Source organism: Rhinoraja longicauda, chromosome 31 (assembly GCF_053455715.1).
Source record: "Rhinoraja longicauda isolate Sanriku21f chromosome 31, sRhiLon1.1, whole genome shotgun sequence".
Lineage (NCBI taxonomy): Eukaryota > Metazoa > Chordata > Chondrichthyes > Rajiformes > Arhynchobatidae > Rhinoraja > Rhinoraja longicauda.
In genome coordinates, this window is record NC_135983.1 from 5,942,362 (window position 1) to 5,964,701 (window position 22,340).

Below are 22,340 nucleotides of genomic sequence, written 5' to 3' on the forward strand. Positions count from 1 at the left end.
GAAATAAGTGATTGGTTCAGGAGTCTGATAGCAATGGGGAAGAAGTTGTTCTTATGTCTGAATGTACAAGCTTTCTTCTATATCATCTCCCAGAAAGTATATGAGAGCAAGGGGAATGGCTAAGGTGACAGGCATCCTTTACGGTACTTCCAACCTTCCTGATGCAATGCACTGAGAAGATGATCTGGATGGAAGGAAGTGACACATCTGTGATGGACTGGGCTGTGTTCACCATTCTCTGCAGCTTCAGGCAGTCAGGAGCAGAGCGGTTGCCTTACAGGCTGAGACTGTCTGCACAAATGAGCATTGCTGAGAAAAATATATTTATTTTTCAGTGTGCCAGGCCACCATATGGCACAAGAAGGTGACGTTTAAGCTTCTGGTGAACATACTCCCAGAATGCTGCTGGAAAAGGAGGCTAAGTGGCAGTCAAATGTGTGACACTGAAAACATTGCCAGTATCCAATGAACCATCTACAATTAGTCTGTGAATAAAGAGGGAAAGGATTGAGTGAAGACAGACAGGCACAGAAAAAGCTGGAGTAACTCAGCGGATCAGGCAGCATTTTTGGAGAAAAGGGACAGGTGACGTTTCAGGTCGAGACTCTATTTCCGTCTAAGAGTCAGGGAAAGGGAAACGAGAGATATAGATGGCATCTCGAATTGAGCGTGTGGGCATGTGCGCATTTCTTTGGTTTTGGAATGTAATACCTAAAACATCATACCATACCTATGCCATACCTAAAACATCAATTGAAAAATGTATATTTTTATTTCCTCTACTGTCCTTGCCAATGATTCTCAAAAATAACTGCTTTAATGAAGTGGTTATCGATAGTTATTGTTCATCGGCTTTATAGATGTCAACATTACAGAAGACGACATGCCTGCAATTGATGAACGTTTTTCAGCCCGACATACACGGTCAGAAATGGAGGTTAGAGGCATCAGTAACAACAAAAAATGAGTAAATTGCTCTCATGAATAAAAACAATGTTCATGAATAAAATAGCACCTGCAGTTTAAATAAACATACAGTCAAGTATTTCATAAGAGCACCCTGTATCTTGGAACCTTCATTTGTCTTCATTTTTGCTTCCCCTAAGTCCAAGTATAATTGGCTAGAAATACTTCAGAGGTCAGTGGCGCTAAATGCACTATATGGTTACAGCGGCACATTGTACCTTACCTCCAAAATGTATTCATTTACAACTGACAAATTTCTCAGAAAATTCCATTCTAGTTGTTGAGCCCAGCTAAATAAGCACAGGTACAACACATTACCACACAAATTTATCAAATTTTAACTGCCGGAATTTGGTGCCCATGATTTATTTTGTGAACATATGTTGTTACCTAATAAGAGGCAGCAATTTTCTGCCACTCTACACAATTTAAACTGAGGGGGGTGTATAGGTGGAGATTTTAAAGAGTCTTTCATGAGTCTTTCATGATTGTTACTTGATTCCATTTTAGGAAAAAATATATTAAGGCGCTAGTGTCGATGAAAAGAGGGAATATTTTTGCTGAATATTTCATGCCATATTCACATTTGAAAATGTAGCTAACAATTTATTTAATGTGTGAATCCCGCAGATATGTAAAAAGGATCCTAAATGATGCACCTTGACAAATGCCACCCACTATATCTGTCCCCTACGAATTATGGTTCTTGGTTCCAACCAAAGTGTTTGAAGTCAACCTGGATGATGATATTGAATTGCTGCTTTGATAGTAACATAGAAAATAGGTGCAGGAGGCCATCCGGCCCTTCGAGATGATTATGGCTAATCATCCTAAATCAGTATCCCGTTCCTGCTTTCTCCCCAATCCCTTGATTCAGTCAGCACAAAGAGCTATATCGAACTCTCTCTTGAATACATCCAGTGAATTGGCCTCCACTGCCTTCTGTGGCAGAGAATTCCAGATTCACAATTCTCTGAGTGAAAAAGTTTTTCCTCATCTCAGTCTTAAATAGCCTACCCCTTATTCTTAAACTGTGAACCCTGGTTCTGGACTCCCCCAACATCAGGAACATTTTTCCTGCATCTAGCCTGTCCAATCCCTTAATAATTTTATATGTTTCTCTATGAAGCCCTCTCATCCTTCTAAATTTCAGTGAATATGTCCAGTCAGTGCATTCTTTAATCATACGGTAGTCCCACCATCCCGGGAATTAACCTGGTGAACCTACGCTGCACTCCCTCAATAGCATGAATGCCCTTCCTCAAATTAGGAGACCAAAACTGCACACAATACTCCAGGTACGGTCTCACCAGGGCCCTGTACAACTGCAGTAGGGCCTCCTTGCTCCTCTACTTAAATACTCTCGCTATGAAGGCCAACACGCCATTTGCTTTCTTCGCTGCCAGCTGTACCTGTATGCTTACTTTCAGTAACATCTCAATTGTTACAATGAGGCAAGTTGTAAAAGCATCAACATTTCTGAATGAGGATATGCTCAACTGAAACCATTAATGCTGCACCACGCAATACATGAGTTACTTGTACCAAATAGAAGTAGGATTTGCCGATCAGTCAAATACAAGTGGAAGCACGTGGCTATATATCTTCAAAAAATATTTTTCACAAGGTGGAAAGCACTCGAAAAGATTGAATGAGTTTCAGTTGCATAAATTTGCGGGAACTAGCTAAAAAAACAAAGAGCATGCAATGCGACAAGACCAATTGCATGTGGGATGCCAATGATAAAATTGTAATCCTTGATGCTAATGCCAAAAATAGTACCAAAGGATCCGCAAAAAATATGAATGATACATAGTTATAATCACATCTTGCACGGATCGATGTTATAAATAAGTGGGGACCCTTTAATGCAAAATAGACATAACCTTAAACATCATGTAAGAGGTAACTGTTTAATTCGAGTAAAAACATTTACATGGCGACAAAGAAAATGATGGTGCATTAATTGATAGCAGAGTTTGTTTTAAATTGATGCCCTAACGTATTGGTTTTGTAATGATGACCATTTCTTGCAACATGTACTGAAATAGATGCAGTAACCTGAAGCAATGACAGACTGAGATCAGTACCAATGATTTTTTCATTACATGACATTTAGGGAAAGGAGTTTTTCAGATTAAAAATATCCTTTAAGATGGCAATTATAAAAATGTACGTTAATGGGTCCAATGAAGCCCTCCGGCTACTATTCCAGTTAAATCTTCACACTTGCTATGGTTGCTAGGTAACATTTCATTTACGGTGGCACGTGAAGTTTACACAACCAAGCAGGTTGATGGGAACTGTAATAAGGTTTACTTTAATGAAATACTCTGAGTGGGCTGCTGCTCCCACCACAGGGATCTAAGGATCAAAGTTCAAAGGATATAAAATACGAGACAAAGTTCGCAATTTTTTAAAAAAAAGATAGTAAAAAATTCCATAGACATTCTAAAAATAAGAATTATCAAAGTGTGCGTTGGTCCCTGAGAAAGTGAGTTTGTGGAATTAACAATGAAAATAACGATGAATTAAATCTACAGAGGAAACAAGTAGCATCCCGGATAAAGCTGGAAATCGGGAATTGGAAGGCTGAGAGAAATTCAAGACAATACAATCACCTTTAGGTGGCTTTAGGATGGCATGTTTCAGACTCCTGAAGGATTTAATCTAAAAGCCTTAAAAGAAGTAGATGAGATAGTTAAAGCACTGGTTTTATTTTTTCAAAATTTCCTAAAATCGTGGAATATTCTTCTAAAGTAGCATTATTCAAAAATGGACAGGAGCACAAGATAGTAAACTACAGGCTAGATGCCTTAGGGAAAACGTGGCTATCATCAAGATACGGCAACAAAGTACTTGAAAAATTCAGGCTAATCAGGCAAAGTCAAAATAGCTTTGTGAGAGAGAAATCATATTTGATCAGTTTATTGGTGTTCTTTGAAGTACCAATGCACTGGATAAAAAAAAGGATGAATTCACTAAGATTTCTGAATTTGTTGCTGGCATCATGAAGGACAGGAAAGAAAGTTATAAAAAAGACAGAGGTGTACAGGGGAATAAATAGGTTATGAATGGGCAGAAATCTGGCAAATGGTGTGTAATGTGGGAAAATGTGGAGCTACCCGTGATTACATGGAAAAGGAGCAAAGGAGACTTTTATTAATAGTGAGAGATTGCTGAACTGAGGTACAGCAAAATGTGCAACTAACTTGTTTTCTCGCTTTCCCCGTCCTGCTAAAGGGATCTGACCCTTAAATCTTTAACACCAATTCTCTTTCCATACGTGATGCCTGACTTGTTGCCTGTTTCAAGCCTATTCTGTTTTTATTTGAGGATCTTAGAGCATGATTTGTGAAAGGTTAATGTACAGACCGAGCAGTAACAGAATTCTTTCTTTAATTGTAAGGGCCAGTGAATGCATACTTCAGTTATCTGATGCACTGGTAAGACCACATCTGGAGCAGTATTGATCTCCATATTTAAGTACGTTTGTAAATCTGTTGGAAGCACATGTCAAAGTCTGTGCACAGATGTCATTGTAAGAATTTATCCAGAAAATGACCAGGTTTGTGGTGTATTAGTTTATATTCTTACCTTCAGTATGTTTTATACAATACATTCATTTCAATGTAGGTGGATTAGAATTATACCTGGAAGGAGCAGGTTAATTTATGAGAAAAGGTGGGATAGGCTAGGTTTACATTTAGTAGAATTTTGAAGTGGAGGACAACTTAATTAAAAGGATGTTTCTTGAACTATAAGTCGCTGCTTTATATAAGGGGTTACCCATTTACAGTAGAGATGAGGCAAATACTTTTTGCTTTTCACCAACTTAAAACATTCCAAAGCAAATTCAAAGTCAATGAAATATTTTGAAGTGATATCACTGAGGCAGGTTAGAAAAGCCAGTTGCTCATTTTGATACAAGCTTCCATAAATACTTCTTATCCTTAAGATTTCCTCCATTCAAGTAATAAGGTGTTAATAGCCCAGCAAATTGAACTTAAGATACTGGTGCTTTCTTTTTATCCAATCTTTCCCTTCTTTGGGATTCTAATTATGTCGGCATATTCAACAGCCTGTATATGGGGAAATAATCACAATCAGAAACAAAGCAAAGAGGCAATTGAAAATGCTGAATATTCAATACCCAAAATATTGTTCTGAAGGAGGAAAGGAAAGCATGATATAAATCCCAAATTATAATTACATAAATATACTAGCAGTGGCCATGTCAGAACAAAGATTAGCATCACTGAAGGGCGAATGAATTCTTCAAACTAGTTTTTCTCTTTTTTTCCTGCCATTTCAGCTCAAAAATCAGATGCGGTCATTTAGTGAGATTAATCATATACAAGTGTCAGCTTCATTCAGCCAAGGTTCTCTTGCCTTGCGGTCAGAAGATAATCAAGACTAATAGTGCAGTAGTGTCCTGCATTGTTGGAGGTGTCATCTTTGACTCAGATGTCTAAGCGAGGCTCTGTCTGCCTGTTTAGATGCATATAAAAGATTTCCTGGTATGACTGAACGATGATTGATCTCCCAAACAATATTTATCCTTTTACCAATATCACAAAAATAATTTGACTTCTTATTTATTTCATTGATGTTTGTAGTTTTTTTTCATGGCATAGGCCGCTGAATGTGCCCACATATTAGGAATGACAACTCTTCATGAGTGTATTACATGGTTGCACATTATTTTGGGACATTATGATTATAAATATTCAATATCATCTTATATTTTTCCAAGGAGATATTTAGAACGCAAGTTCAGCGGTCTGCTCAACACTGACCTATTATGACCATCGTTTCCAGGTTTAATTTATGGCCAGGGTGACATTAACCGTTTTTATTTTACCATTAACCTCAGCATCTAGATTAACTAGAGCCTGTGAAGAACTCAGAAATCACTCGGTTTTTGAAAGAATTTGGACAAACAATGTCATAGAACACATCAGTCTGAAGAAGGGTCTCGACCCGAAACGTCACCCATTCCTTCTCTCCCGAGATGCTGCCTGACCTGCTGAGTTACTCCAGCATTTTGTGAATAAATCGATTTGTACCAGCATCTGCAGTTATTTTCTTATACTCATAGAACACTGTTGCCTTGGACATAGCCTTACCATCCACTATTATTACATACAGATATGCTGGAATAACTCAGCGGATCAGGCAGCATCTCTGGATAGAAGGAATGGGTGATGTTTTGGAGAAGGGTCTCAAGCCGAAACGTCACCTATTTCTTCTATCTGTCCTGTTGAGTTACTCCAGCATTTTGTGTCCATCTTTGGTGTAAACTGGCATCTGTAGTTCCATCCTACACATATCACCAGTCAGGCTTTGGCCCATCATCACCTCTCTTTTCCAGCTTTCTTCTCCCTACTACAATAAGGCTGAAGAAGGGTCCCAATCTAAAACATTGCCGCCAGTCCATTCCCTCCCGGGTGCTGCCTGAGCAGCCGAGTTCCTCCAGCACTCTGCGTCATGCTAACATGGTCATTGCTCTCTTCAAACCTGATTTCCCAAGCCTCAAAGGAAAATAATGCAAATAAAGGCATGGCATTTTTTCCATGAAGCAGTGAAACCTATTTGTAGAGACAAGAATAGCCCTTTTTTTCTGCAGCCAGCAATCAGAGTTTCTGACTCCTTCTCTTTGCTTGTTTTACTTGCACTTCCAAATTTACAATAGTTGATACATATTTGCATACAGTTGTGTACACAAACGGTGCTGGGGCAAAAACTGCAGAAACAAAGGTTTGATTTCTTTGTTCAGAAATTGGCAGGGAAAAAAACTGCAGCTGGAGACAATTGTTGCAGGAAAGCACTGTTCCAGTTTGTTCAAGTTCAAAATCAGTTGGTGAAAATTAAACTGTACAGCGCTTTATGGATTTCAGCTGCATTCAGAGCAGGTCCACTTCTCACCATATAATATAATGAAGATATTATCAAAGCAAAGCCGCAGAGAATGTGCACAGCAAACCCTTTCTGTCACATTGTCACAGGGTAGGTACTTCAGTGCAAAGATTAAAACAAATGTTATTAATGTTCATACCTGTTCATATTTTTCCAGCTCCGTGTGGTAGATTTGTCTGATCTGGGACAATTTAGCTCTGTAATCTGAGTGTTCTGCAGTATTATCTGATCCTGATCCCCCCGATGCTGCTGCCGCTGCTGCTGCCGCTGCTGCTCCTCCACCTTTCTCTGGCCCTGAAACCCCTTCTGCCAGCAACATGTTGTCAAGTCTCATTAGCTGGGGGTCTGGTGGTTCTTCCTCCTGCGCACCTCTGATGCTCAGGCCTGTCGAGAGAAAACGGATGACATTCAGAATTCATACAAAAAATTGTAATTTAAGGACACCAACTGGCATCCAACTAAATTATTTTTAAATCAGCAGTGAAGCAAGTGCTCATCGATCTATTACACGTCAGCCTCAAAGGACATCAACTGTGGAATCACGGAATCATAGGGATAGTGACATGTGTCGGGCCAAGATGTAAGGCTGTGCTTATTTTACACTCAAGAGGTATGGAATAAATCTTATATGACAACAGCATTGAAACCCAACAAAGATTTAGAAATACAAACACCACAATTGTGTAGAGACAAGCAACTGCACTATGGCTACACTAACCAACTAAATGAAAGTCTGCTGAGGAAGAAAATAACCTAAGATAGACATAAAATGCTGGAGTAACTGAGCGGGACACGCAGCATCTCTGGAAACAAGGAACGGGTGATGTTTCGGGTCAAGACCCTTCTTCAAACTGAGTTACTCCAGCATGTCTCGACCTGAAACATCACGCATTCCTTCTCTCCAGAGAAGCTACCTGTCCCGCTGAGTTACTCCAGCATTTTATGTCTATTTTCGGTTTAAACCAGCATCTGCAGTTCCTTCCTTCACAAGAAAATAACCTACTCAGAGGCAAGCAAGTTGAAACCATGGCATTAAAATACTAGCTGTAATGAAGTACTTGGGAAGAAATCCATCAGTAGTCATTAGAGCTGAATACATTTGAGAAGTGGGTGCCTGTTCTACTTACAGCTGGTTACTCATGTCCAATATCTCCACTGGTGGTCAATATTCTCGCATGCTTTGGCACTAATACCAAGGATGAGTTTCTCTCTCATTGTGATATATTTACAGCTACATTCTTCTGTGGTAGTAGTATTTTTTTTAAAGACAATAGACTTCAATTCCTGTACAGATGTTGTTTTAGTCTGGATACATAGCAATACATTGATAACATGTTCTTTATTCCGTCATCAGTGGAGTTTAACAAACAGCTTTGTTCTTTAGTGTTAATATTACCAACGATCTGTCGTGGATTAACCACATTGATGTGACAGCCAAGGAGGCACATCATGCCTGGAGAACGAGAGTAAGGAAATTCAACGTGTTTCCAATTACTCTTAGCAAACATGTGCAAATTCACCACATAAAGCATACTGTCAGGTTGCATTACAGTTTGGTTTGTAAACAGCTCTGCCCAAGACCGCAAGAAATTGCAGAATTGTGGATGTAGCCCAGTCCATCACATGGACCAAATTTCTCTCCATTGACTCCATCTACACTTCACATGGCCTCGGGAAAGCAGCCAAGATAATCAAAGACGTCCTACCCCAGTCATTCTTTTTATATTTTATTATTTTTTTACAATAGGTGCAGGAGTAGGCCAATCAGTCCTTCAAGCCAGCACCACCATTCAATATGACCATGGCTGATCATTCTCAATCAGTACCCCGTTCCTGCCTTCTCCCCATACCCCCTGACTCCACTATCCTTAAGAGCTCTGTCTAGCTCTCTCTTGAATGCATTCAGAGAATTGGCCTCCACTGCCTTCTGAGGCAGAGAATTCCACAGATTTACAACTCTCTGACTGAAAAAGTTTTTCCTCATCTCCGTTCTAAATGGCCTACCCCTTATTCTTAAACTGTGGCCCCTGGTTCTGGACTCCCCCAACATTGGGAACATGTTTCCTGCCTCTAATGTGTCCAACCCCTTAATAATCCCATATGTTTCGATAAGATCCCCTCTCATCCTTCTAAATTCCAGTGTATACAGTCTCCAGTCTTTCAACATATGACAGTCCCACCATTCCGGGAATAAACCTACGCCCTCAATAGCAAGAATATCCTTCCTCAAATTTGAAGACCAAAACTGCACACAGTGCGGTCTCACTAGGGCCCTGTACAACTGCAGAAGGACCTCTTTGCTCCTTTACTCAACTCCTCTTGTTATGAAGGCCATCATTCCATTGGCTTTCTTCACTGCCTGCTGTACCTGCATGCTTCCTTTCAGTGACTGATGCACTGGGACACTCAGATCTCGTTGTACGTCCCCTTTTCCTAACTTGACACCATTCAGATAATAATCTGCCTTCCAATTCTTACCAAAGTGGATAACCTCACACTTATCCACATTAAACTGCATCTGCCATGGCATCCGCCCACTCACACAACCTGTCCAAGTCACCCTGCAACCTCATAGCATCTTCCTCACAGTTCACACTACCACCCAGGTATTGTCACCTCAAAACTAAAGAGCAAAACATGAAATACCACCAAAGTTATATTGTGAGATAACGACCACTGCAAAATGCCACCAAGTACAAAAACGGTTTAAAACACAGCCTGAATACTAAACAATGCAAATACCAACTTTTAAAGAAATGTCATAAGCCAATGACATAAAGCTGCTAAATGTGAAAGATTCTGATATGCATTTAAGATTATGAGAAGCATGGACAAGATATATGAGGGTGATAGCATGATAGGGGTATCAAAACAAAAGGCCTAGGTTTAAGATGAGAGGAAGAACTTTTAAAGAGGTTCTGAGGGGTAAGTTCTTTCTACACAGAGTGCTTAATATGATGCCAAAATAAGGCGACTGTGCATTTTGTGGGTTGTGCAATAGAATCTCACTGCACTCTGTATCTTCCCTTTTGCCCCATCTATTGTACTCGAGTTAACTTGATTGTATTTTTATGTATAGTATTATCTGGTGTTTTATAGCATGCAAAACAAAGCATAGGTGACAATTAAAAAAACATTGAACCATTGAACATTAATATCTGGGAAACAATGCCAGAGGAGATGGTGGTATTTGGCACAATTACTATGTTTAAGAGGTATTTAGACGGGCATGTAAATAGCCACGGCATTGAAACGGTCAATGCAGGCAAATGGGATCAGTGTAAATCAGCAAAGAGGTTGGCAGGGACATGATGGTCCGAATGGCCTGTTTCTGTGCGATATGGCTCAAATTACTAATTTAATTAAATATGTGTGCACCTATTTAAATGCACGTGACATCAAATCTCACTTTATCCTGCTGTGCAAAATATAATGTAGCCATTGTTAATCTACTGTTGAAGATCAAATTGCACACCTATTTTAATATGCCTGCACACTGGCCAAAATAGAAATCCTGAAACATTGTTTAACAGTGCACTTGCTTTTCTAATGATACTGGGTTTTGCTCATCTCTCAGCACATCCTAATTAACAGTCTTTCAATATGCAGCACACCTGCCCTTTTGGATAATGGGAATGTGCATCTGCATAGAACACTGCATTCAAAGGCCAATAAATAAATTACAGGTCAAAAATATTACAAAGCATCCTCCAAAGAAACACGCATCTCTTCTCCATTCGAAACAGATGTGAAAGACACCTAAATCCCATCTAACTGCATGATTACAAAGGCATTCACTCTGAATAATCTGATTGCAATTCCAGAGATTTTCAACAGCTCATTAACGACGCATTAATACATGGAAAGCTTTTAATTTATATTAAAAAAAGATTAGAACTGACCAAAGATATATTGTTCCGTGGAACCTGAAACAAACATTTTTTTGCACAGACAATTTAGATTCAATCTCAGACTTAATGGCATATTACAGCGGGGAAACTAATAAACATGTGAAATTGGATTTTCTTGCCCTCAAAATACTTTTTTTGTGGGTAATTCCAGAGATCAAATTTACACAACAAAACTCGTGTTTTTTTCGGATATGTTTCAGTTTGGCTAAGCAAGTCCTAGAACAGGAATCTGAGCTTCACTGCCAGATGTGCTGAATGGCCACGCAGTAAATATTTACCCACATTCTTCATTCAGATATTTATTTGAGCTACAGCACATCTCCAAAATTTCAAGTTCATATTTCAGATAATCAATTACGGCAAAAAGCTTTTTAGCTTTAAAGTTTCATTCCTTAATTCCCCCCCCCCCCCCCCCCCCATCCTTTCCTCAGGCATTCATCTGAAAGCATTGTTTCATCCAAATTTACAGTCATCTGTGTATGAGCAATCCTGCAGCATTTCATTTCAGCAGATTGTTAAGAATGCAAGTCACAAAAAAGACCAGGTTCTTGGGTGATTTTTTTCCCACATCCCTGGTCAATGACAAATGGTACACCTTGGAACATGCAGAGGACAGTGTTCGATCTTATTTGGAATTAATTGCAGGATAACTTTCCCCTCTCCACTCTCTTTCATCTTTTGCAGCATTTTTTTCTTGGGAAACCTTCCAGTCTGTTTTAAACTGCACAGCCTTTTTTATCTAAAAATTTGTGGTCAGCTGCATACTGCAAATTCTTTGCTACATTTTAAATTATTTTTAAACGCACAGATGGATGGATGCTGAGATGACAAATCTATAGATGAAATCATATTCCAAAATAAAAGGTTCCTTCTACCCTAAAATAAAGACATGAGGTTCTGGAGTGACTCAGTAGGTCAGGCAGCTTCCTTGGAGAACAAGGATAAGTGACGTTTCTGGTCGGGGCCGTTATTCAGGCCGATCTATATTCTCCAGGGATGCTGCCTGACCTGCTGAGTTATTCCAGCACTCTGTGGCTGTTTTTGTAAATCAGCATCTGCAGTTCCTCATTTTTACATTCCTTCTACCCTACCTTCTGTCTCAAGTCAGTATTATGCATTGGTCATGAATATTAGGTAATCAAATATTACCTAATCATAATGTATGAGAATATCACTGAAGTCCCTTACTCATTTGACATCAATGTTTATTGGAAATTAATAATCATAATATTGTTTTAATACACTTTATTTCCTTGTAAATACTTATTAGAATAAAAAGGGGGGTTTTCCAGCAATCAATTATCTTCTTCTGAAGAAGAGTGTGTTTTAGGAACAATGCATTCTATGCAAATCTGATCTGAATAGCTTTGAAAAGCCCAGGTGCTGCCTTCCTGTCCAAACCATTGATGGAACAGATGTGCATTGACAGCACTGTTAGCTGAACATACACTGTGTGAGTCTGAGAGCTGATGTCACTTTCACTCTTGCATAAAGCATTGGTGTGGTATGTGCACGCTTCTCATGTCAGATTTATTAAGTATAACACATTCTGAAGCACTATGCATTCCACTTTCCAGGCTAACCCAGTTGTCACTTTCACTTGTCTTGTTCTGTATGGAGGAAAAATGCAACACTGGGAATTTACAAGACTTTTCTGTTAAATGGCCATAAATCACAGGTTTCATTCAAACCGAATAATCACTGGCCATAAAGAGCTACTTGTCTCTTACCATATATTACAGTCAAGTTCCTGTGAGCAATAATGCATCCATTCATAGAAAAGAAAAACAGAGCTAGACATTAAGAATTGACATCTAATTCTGTTACAGGGGACAATGTGTAGAGTGTGGATGACATTTTTATCATCCATGTCTATTTCCATTTGGAAAATAAACAGAATAAAAATGATTACCCAACTGCCCAAACTCCAGCTTCCAAGAGACGTCCTCCGAGGTCTCCAGATGCCAGTTTTATAATGTTTCATTAAATGTGTAGGCTCGAAAACAGAGACGAGTTCTGCCTTGTGGAATAAACAAAGAAAATAAACCTGAGATAACTATGGCTTAACCTCTTATGAATTCTAAAATAAATTGCATCCAATTTGATGAATATGAAATTTATGTTGCGGGTGGGAGGGGCCGCTGTGCTTTTTTCATCTTGTGTATTTCATTTATCTCCTTTATGTTCTAAGGCAGGGTGGGGAGAGGCAGCAAAAATGCTTGTTTTAAATCAGCCGTAACTGGCTGCTGTGTGCAAAAAATCGGAATTAAATCGTTCATTATTCTAAAACATTGTGCTGTCCAAATTACTGGAGGATGAGGGCTTGCAAATATGGACATGGGATGTTTTTACAAAAACAATGAAAGGAAAAAAACTCTGAAAAATATAATTTGTAAGGATTTTTTGTAACAATTTGTTTCCATCATATATACTTATGTTTCCTTTTGGCCCCAGTCCTTCCACAGCCAATGGCTCAGCACGTACAGCCTTTATGACTGAACTTCCTTTTAATATGAGTTTTACAGAACACTAATTAATTTCTACTTCAGAGCCTCGTGATCCAGGTTCTACCGATCCATTAAGTTGCCAACAAATATTTCAGTATATACAACGCAACAGTAAAAGTCATTTAAGAAACTTACGAGGAACATAATAAATCTGCCAGTTACCTCATTCTTTTCACAAACCCATCTTAAATAGAATAGTACAGACTCTCCTGGTAGCTATAACGTTGCACCAGGGGATAACAGAATAACAGGATCAGGTCATTGTGTTCCCACACTCTGGTCCAAAACCTTTAGATGCGAATTTATTGGATTCTAATCTGAAGCCTGTTTACTTTTACTCAGAGTTGTAAAACAGCAAATGCTCTAAAATAAAAAAAGGGGACGTATAAATATTTTATTACATAATAATAATCATCAACATTTGTAGCACATGAAGCTGCCTCCAACTGTTTGAGAAAGACCTAGAGAGCATTCACTTTTGTCCACTGCATGTCCTCATTTCACTTCAACAATTCAAGGGCATGGAAACTATTGCCCAGAAATTTAATTGCATAATAATCTCTGCTTTTGACAATATGCGAATGAAAAATCAATTTTCTTGTTGGAGTAATATTCAATAACGACTACTGCTGGGTCACTCATGTCAAGGAAGAAAGTTGGCCACGCATGAAACACAGTATCCTGACGGCTTCTACAAAGAGGTGCCATCGTTATAATTACACCTGATCACATATATCCTAAGCACCCCCAAGGCCAAGATCCAGACTCTCATCTACCTCCTGATCAACCAAGATCCTCAACGTAGGCTTCAATCCACCTACCCCGCCACCTCCACCTTCGATCTCTGCCCAATCCTTGGCTTGAACTCCGCCCCTTCAGTCCCTGACTGATTTCTAATCAGTCATCAAGCTGAAATATTACACTCATTTCTCCCTCCATATATGCTGCCTGATCTGATGAATATTTCAAAAAAATTCTGTTGTATTTCAGACTCTTTCAACTTTATAATGCACTGACTTACATTGTACAAACCAAGTTTCTACTAATAGCAATGATATAAATGATCAATTGATCTGAATTGGTGCGGCTGTGTCAGCGGAAACGAATGGCACAGTGGCGCAGCGGTAGAGTGGCTGCCCTACAGCGTCAGAGACCCAGATTCGATCCTGATTACCGGTGCTATATGTACGGAGTTTATACGTTTATACATTTTCCCCGTGACCTGCAAGGGTTTTCTCCCGGATCTCCAGTTACCTCCCACACTCCAAAAACGTACAGGTTTGTAGGCCGATTGGCTTGGTATAATTGTAAATTGACCCTAGTGTGTAGGATAGTGTTAGTGTACGGGGATCGTTGGTCGGCATGGATTCAGTAGGGCAAAGGGCCTGTTTCCGCGCTGTATCTCTAAACTAAACTAAAATAAACTACTACTCTTCTTAAAAATGAACCTTTAAGGTTTTTGATCTCGACCTGAATCATGGGAATTTTCAAACATCATTTAACATTTTGTTACAAATGGTAACTGAGAACCTCTTTGGCCCTGGAGAGATGCATTAACTTGATATGCTTCCTCCCAGTTCCCCTGCTGCCACCAAATTTTGTTATGAATGAAGTTCTTGTTGTTTGGGGAAGGAGAGGGAAATGGATACACAGGGGATAGACTCCTGGTAGATGGTTATTATCCAGTGAAAAAGGCTTGGGCTCACCAAAGGGGCAGAAAGAATTCAACTTATGAATTTGGAGAATGGGGGTGGAGGGGTGAGCAACATGTGGAAATGGTTGAATCAAGGGAGTTTGAGAGGCCCAAGAAGAATCACCTAGAGCAACGTAATTTTAAGAGGGATTTACTTGCAGCTGCCTCCTGTTGCAGACTCTGGCCTGGAATCTGCTCTGGAAGTCCCCTGTAACTAGTAATAAAATGAACCTCGCAAACACGGTTTCTTCATGAGCAGCCTGTGACATTTGCAAGCTGCGCGTACATGATAGAAATGCATAGAATTGAGACACATGTTCTGCCTTGTTGTACGCTATTATATAGGTCTGGGTTCCTCAGATGTATGGAGGACCTGCAAGAAAAATGCAGCGTCCTTGATTTATTTTCATAAAACTCTGGCACCTCAACCCCAAGAGATCGTATTCCTCAATAGAATCTAGACCAATACGATTGTTAATGAAGAACTGCAACAAACTGCTTGCCTAGATTATGAATTCAAATTCCAAAACACACGCAGAGCAGTGATTTTTCATTGTGCTTGGACCTCAATATACTTGTGCATATGATAATAAATTTAACTTGACGTGAGAATATTAGGAAGCGAACTCACAATAATTTGCAGTTGCAAATAGGACTTAAGTTATTGATTAATTCATTTTATGCAAGCCCCTCCCATCTTCTCTCACCCTCACCAGCAACAACCTCCAAGAGGTCAAGCAATAACGAACTGGAAGAACTACACAGCCACAATATTAAAATGAAAGCATTTGCAATACCTCCTCCGACTTATTTTTTTACTCACAAGCTATTTGAAAACTACTTCAGTAACTATATAATGAATAAAATGCCATTATTTTCGGTATGCAAGAAAACTTTTTCTTAGACAACTTACAAATTAAATAATCTTGGAACAAGATAACCATTTCATTTGACATCTACCTTTAAGAGCAAAAGGGAAAACAAAAAATCATTGTCTACAAAGAACCCTGTCAGAATAGGTCGCTTCTTCCATGCGTCTTGAATTTGAGAATGTCAAATATAAGAGGGTGACAGTTGTGAAACCGAGCAGAGGGATAAGATAACTGAAATAAACATCTTGTACATCAGGCACACCAAAATTAATCACAGCCCAACTGAAATGCTGACATTTCTGGAAAGTGTCATTCGAAATGACAGCCCACTGGGAAATGTGATAATTGGTAAACAAGGTCTATCACCTATTTGTGTGACCTTTTGCCCAAATGGGCACGCAGCCAGTGAACAGTGGTCTACAGGCCACTGGCAGGCCTCAGTGATCACAAATAGTGGCATGGGAGAGTACCAGTACAAGCCAATGCAATCTCATTATAGTTTATTAGGATTTTCTTAAGGTGATTCTTTATTCAGACCCCAGGCAAAGATGCAAATGTGTTACTGAAAGCCCCTTAAAAAATACCCACAGGCTAGTCCTTGGTAGAGAGAGCAGGCCAGGTCTTTTCTCGTGTCCTAATTAGACATGTAGGGTTCAGATGACTAATGCAAAAACAGGTCAAGCAACAACAAATGTCTGCACATGTATTGGCCACAACCAGAGTTAATCGTGTACTACGTGTGCACCAGTAGATGTACATCAGTTTAATTTTTTGGTACAATTAATCTTTGGCAGCTGGTTCAAGCACTGTGTTTTCCATTCCATTTGGTTCAAGCATTGGAACTTATAAGCTCCAAGCTGGAAAAGGGAATCAAGACAATAACAGGAGGTGAGTACAAGGAACATCAGGCTATATTTTAATTTGCAGAGTTCCTCATTGTTCATTGGAGCTCACCCCTTCCAACACAACAGCCCTCCGTAGATAGTTATATGACATGGTTCCTCAAGAACTCATGATATAATTTTCAAATTTACATTCAGTTTTTTGAACACAGGTATCTATTGGGGATTTATACCTGCTCTTTTACCATTCAGGTTACATTATTTTAAAAGATTATCTTCAGCACTAATGCACATTAAAGACTACGCTCCTTTGAAGTCGAGGCTACAGGGAATATTTTTCTGTCTAATGTAATCTAAATAATAGATATGGTTTTATAAAATTATATAGCCCTGGGTTATAATATTCCACTACCACATTCTGATGTAAAATTTGCTGCCAGCATTTAAATAAAACATAGTAAATAAAGAAAAAGTATTATGGAACACAACTTCCTAAAACAGCTTCATACCTGCGAGTCAAAAAATAGTATGGTGCTCATTAATTTATGAAATTACTGAAAAAATTACACTTAACGTCAATTCAGTGATCGTTGGAACACTGGAAAATTCTTTTAAATAATTATAGTATCCATCAAACTGTACCTGAAATGAGCAGGAAGTAAAATAGAGGGAATTTTCATTTTGATTATTTTCAGGGCAAGTCAACACATGTTGGAACCTGCTGTGCTGTTTGACATCAGGTGAACTAACAGCTGAAGAGGTACTGCACAGAGTAACAATTCCTTGAACAAGGAATTGTTCAGCATGAGGCATTATATGTCATTTTCCCTAACAAGGTTTAAAGTTATGGTGCTTTTGGAGTAAAACATTAACTCAATTGCAAAGTTGTAAAGTTTAATTGCAAAATTAATCACTTGTTGTTGAACTTCCAAACTTTTCACCAGAATCTATTTAACGTTACAGCAGATCGGATCACTAGTGTTATAAAACCAAGAACTTCAAAGATTAAACCAACCTCCCATGATACTGCTTACCAGAATATAGTTTTAAACATTTGATTAATACTATTGACAAAACCTTATTTGTTACATTATCTAAATTATTTCATACTCCCACCTAAAGCTCCAACTAAATTGCAAAGAAGATATTTAACATATCTGAGAGCATAATAGGCACTTATGTCACAAAAAAAAAGATATCCAGAACAGGAGCTTTAAGTTAATCACATTGGTCAGGAGAAATAACTTCTTTAGCCATGTTCCATTCCATCCAAGAATTATGGATGTCAACGCAATAAGGTGGAATTGGCAAGCATGTACTGAAAAGCACAAAGAGAGCATCTGAGCTCATCTGTGGTGCACTGCAAATATGGAGCTTTTGATCTAATACTCATTCCTTTGAGCCTTCTGCATTAAATCAGCACTTTGTGAACTTTCTCTGAAAATGTGCAACATTTGCTGACGATGGCCTTTTGGTAATGGGAATGTGCTAGAATTAGTGCACATGGTTCCTACAACTTGTCTGACCGCATAACCAAGAATTGGTGGGACTGTAAATCAGGGGTGGAAAATAATATATTAAGTCAGTCAAGATGATTATGGGCAGAGATAAGAGAGCAACAGGGTCTTGACCCGAAATGTCACCCATTCCTTCTCTCCAGAGATGCTGCCTGTCCCGCTGAGTTACTCCAGCATTTTGTGTCTACCTTTGATTTAAACCAGCATCTGCAGTTCTTTCCTAAACCTAAAATCATGATTGCTTTCAATGATACGACAATTTAGATTAGAGTTTACGAGACTCAATACAAGATTGCGAGGAGGATTCATTTAGTAAAACAAGGTGTTCTGAATGAAGAAGAAACTAAAGTGAAAAGTTGTCTTGAGCAGCTTATTTAATTGCATAGAGGCTGAGAAAAATCAAGCAAGAACAGCAGGCATAATGCTGCTATAAGAGTCCCGGAGGTTAGGAACTGAAAGACATGTACCATCTATTCAACCCAACATAAAAACTTCTGTTTTTACAGTTATAAACTATTGTGCAATTTTAATATATTACAATATTTTGTGCACGGCTAACCCAAACTTCAATCTGAACATCTGTGTAATATAATGTCTGGGCATGCATCCATGTTTTCCCACACTAATTAACTATACATCAGCCAAAAATAAATGTCATATTCCTCACAGAGCACTGGCAACTGAGCGCAATTATGTGATTCTAGTCATTTGCCTAAATCAGTACAATATTTTCCTGAAAATGAAATCTGTAAAGCATTCATCCTAATGCCCCAACAACATGTAAAGCACTTTTCTGCAGCGGCATGCTTCAATTCAACGAGAGTTTGGGGGTAAGATCATTTAAAACATTTTCAACATTAATGATAAAATCTTACTGTTTTATTCTCACAGCGAATTATTACATTCATATCTAAAATACGTTAAGGGAGTAGTATTCTGTTTTCATCCCCAAAGGAAAATCATGTGGTTTTCAGTGTACCGCCTGCATTATTTGGTGGGTGATGTACTGGAAAACTTAAGGGAATGTCACACACACAGGCAAGCCTGCAATACCAGCTGCTTCCAAGGGTGGCAGTGTGATGGGCATTTGCAATACCCAGGTTGACTCAGCTTGCCCAGCATAGATTCATGGATAGTTTCCACAAAGAGGACATCAAAATACATGGCCTAACAATGAATTGCAAATACTTCTTTAATAAATAACTTCACATGGACATTAAAAGGTTAAATATTTTTACATGTATTTCCCTTTCATGGCTGTTGACCCATTTATTCATACATACCCTGGTTTGATCACCCAAGGTTTAATTAATAATCTTCTCCCCTGTATATCCTTTCTAAAAATTTCAATGGTACCTACATTTTATTCCATCTTCTGAGCGACCATTTCATTTAAATTAACGTGTGATTTAAGTAGAACTCTGTGGTTACGAATTAACCTTACGAATAGTCTTGTCAACATTATCATCCATTGTGTTAGCCAATTCAAGAGCACATATTGCAGGTCATTACTAATTGAGCACAGTGGAACAGCACTGGTCACTCTGATGGATATCTCATAGTCTGTGGAGGTATATAAAATCATGTGGGGCACCGAAAAGGTAAATGGTCAGTCTTTTCCCATGGGTAGGGGATTCTAAAATTAGATTTAAGATTAGATTGGAAAGATTTAAAGGAGGTCCGAGGAGCAATCTTTACACAGACGGTGGTGGGTATATAGAAAGAGCTGCCCAGAGGTAGTAGGAGGTGGGCACAATTACAACATTTAAAAGATATTTAGGAAGTAACATGGATAGAAGCAGTTTTTGGAAATTATAGGGAAATGCAGGCACATGGGACTAACTCTATCAATGTGGTTGGAATGCACAAAATGGGCAAAAGGGTTTCAAACACAGTCTAATCAGACACCTTCATTAATTAAAGCTCCACACACCAAGTTTGATCCAATTTAATTCACTAAAGAATTATCATGATTTGGACAAGCCTATGAAGGAACCACATGGCTTCAGAAGAAAGCATATGAATTGCTGCAATCTGCAGGGATGAAAGAATTGCTATGATGCTGTTCATTTACAAAGCAATCAGTGATGAAGATACATGTCCAAATTTATAATTATATGAAACCGGGGGGGTCATGATGTGCTCATCCAGAAAAAGCTGATCGAGAAAGCTTGGCTAGTGGCTACAATATACTTTAATACATAGTATACTGATAATAAAGGAAATCACTCATCTGCCAGGGCTGTGCATACAGGAGGTCAGACATCCTGTTAGAGCTGCACAAGACGTTGGGAAGAGCACATTTGACATACAGTGTACAGTTCTAGCTACCCTGCTCTAGGATGGATGTCATTAAACTGGAAAGAGTGCAAAAAAAGATGTACGTGGATGTTACCCGGTCTGGAGGGTCTGAGCTGTCACAGGAGGCTGGATAGGCTAGGTCTTATTTCCCTGGAGCAAAAGAGGATGTTAAGTGAACTGATAAAGCTGTATAAAAGGGGCATGGAGAAGGTGAATAGCCATAGTCTTTTCCCCAGGATAGGGGTGTTCAAAACTAGAGCATATGTTTAAGATGATAAGGGAGAAATTTAAAATGAACCCAAGGAGAAATTGGTGTGGTGCATACATGGAACGAGTTGTCAGAAGAAGTGTACAGATGATACAATTACAACATTAAAACGACTTGGACAGAAACATGGTGCAGAAAGGATTGGAGGGATATGAGCCAGATACAGGCGACAGATACTAGCTCAGTCAGACTACTTGGGCGGCATGGACGAGTTGGGCTTTGAAGCCTGCTTCCATGCTGGATAGCTTTTTGACTCTGAAATGGATTACGTTTGTGGAAAAGTTATCCAACAGATTTGTCCAGGTAGCTTTGCAATTCCTGAGTATTGTTAGACCTGCGCGTATCTGACACAAATGTAGAATGGGTGAAGCAAACTCCAAATGATATGTGCCCCTGGATCCACAAATATATACTACTTGTGGCCAAACTGTTGATGGAACACTTGAAAACAATAGATTCATATTTAAAGTAGGAACAATTGCCAGTTTATAAAAATAATAGTGTTTCAGAGCTGTAAGAAATAAAACACCAAAATAATAATGTTTAGACAATAATTATTCTTTAAGTTTTACTCAACATATAGTTTGTATGAGGAGGGAAAAGGTAATCAATCTCTACATACAGACTGAGAAATAATTTAGCTGATGGACTAAGTAAAGGATGTACTAACAAAACCATTGTTCCCAATAACATGATCTCTAGTTAGAAAAACCTTTTCTAAACATAACTTCCATTTTCTCATTCAGAATAGGAATTAGAATGAGAATTCTCGACTGAGGAAGACAATTTTCTGTGTGGGAACACATAAGCAAAATTAACAGACAATCTGCAATTCTTTAAGTCTGCCTTAACCCAGTTTTATTACAAGTATCTCTGTCAAAGAAAGGTAAAGATGGGGACGTGGCAAATGCCCCCTTTTACCGTAGCCAGCAGCAGCAGCAACAATAAAAAATTGTACACAGTTTACACACATCAGCATAAACAAAAAATTAGAAAACAAGAACAGTAACAAAGTCTTGAATTTTAAACAAGTTGACTGAAATAATTTCAAGATAGGTCAATATTGTTTCCACAATTAAATGCACAAAATGTATTGCAATTCATTTCTAGCTAAGAATAAAACATGTTATATCTAAAGAAAGTATAATATTGAAAAATCTTTAGTTGGGCTGTAATTAAGTTTAAATTATCTTTTTGCAACAATTAGGTGTTGATCTGGACAGCACCCTAATGCAAGGGCATAGTGAAATCAGCTGAAGAGCGTATTTAAAAAAACATTCAGTCTTTCTTATTGGAGAGCCTGAGCAAATCCAGTAAAGTTTACTTGAGAGTTGCTGCCATCTGCACTGCAATTCAATGCAATTGCATAAGGACAACCTCCGCGTGAATGCAGCCAGAGCATTCAATAAAAAAAATCAAGAGAATTCAATGAGAAGGAATCTTAGGGCGAGACTGCTTCAAAACCCATCGTGTTTTATTTGAAAATAGGCCAATCTAGTTGGCCAAAGGGACTGATAAAGTAATACAATTTTTATTGCTCTTTA

The 22,340-nt window shown here is 38.7% G+C and overlaps 1 protein-coding gene across 6 annotated transcripts in view; it reads right to left on the reverse strand.

Moving 5' to 3' along the window:
• pbx3b (pre-B-cell leukemia homeobox 3b) overlaps positions 1-22,340 on the reverse strand; it is a 166,156-nt gene that overhangs the window by 38,645 nt on the left and 105,171 nt on the right. For all 6 annotated transcript variants that reach the window (XR_013549212.1, XM_078426453.1, XM_078426452.1 and 3 more), the window contains one exon: positions 7,025-7,269. Coding sequence is in view for 5 of the 6 variants with exons in the window: in XM_078426453.1 (XP_078282579.1) it covers positions 7,025-7,269 (245 nt within the window). In the remaining variant the exon portion in view is untranslated. The remainder of the gene's footprint in view (positions 1-7,024; positions 7,270-22,340) is intronic.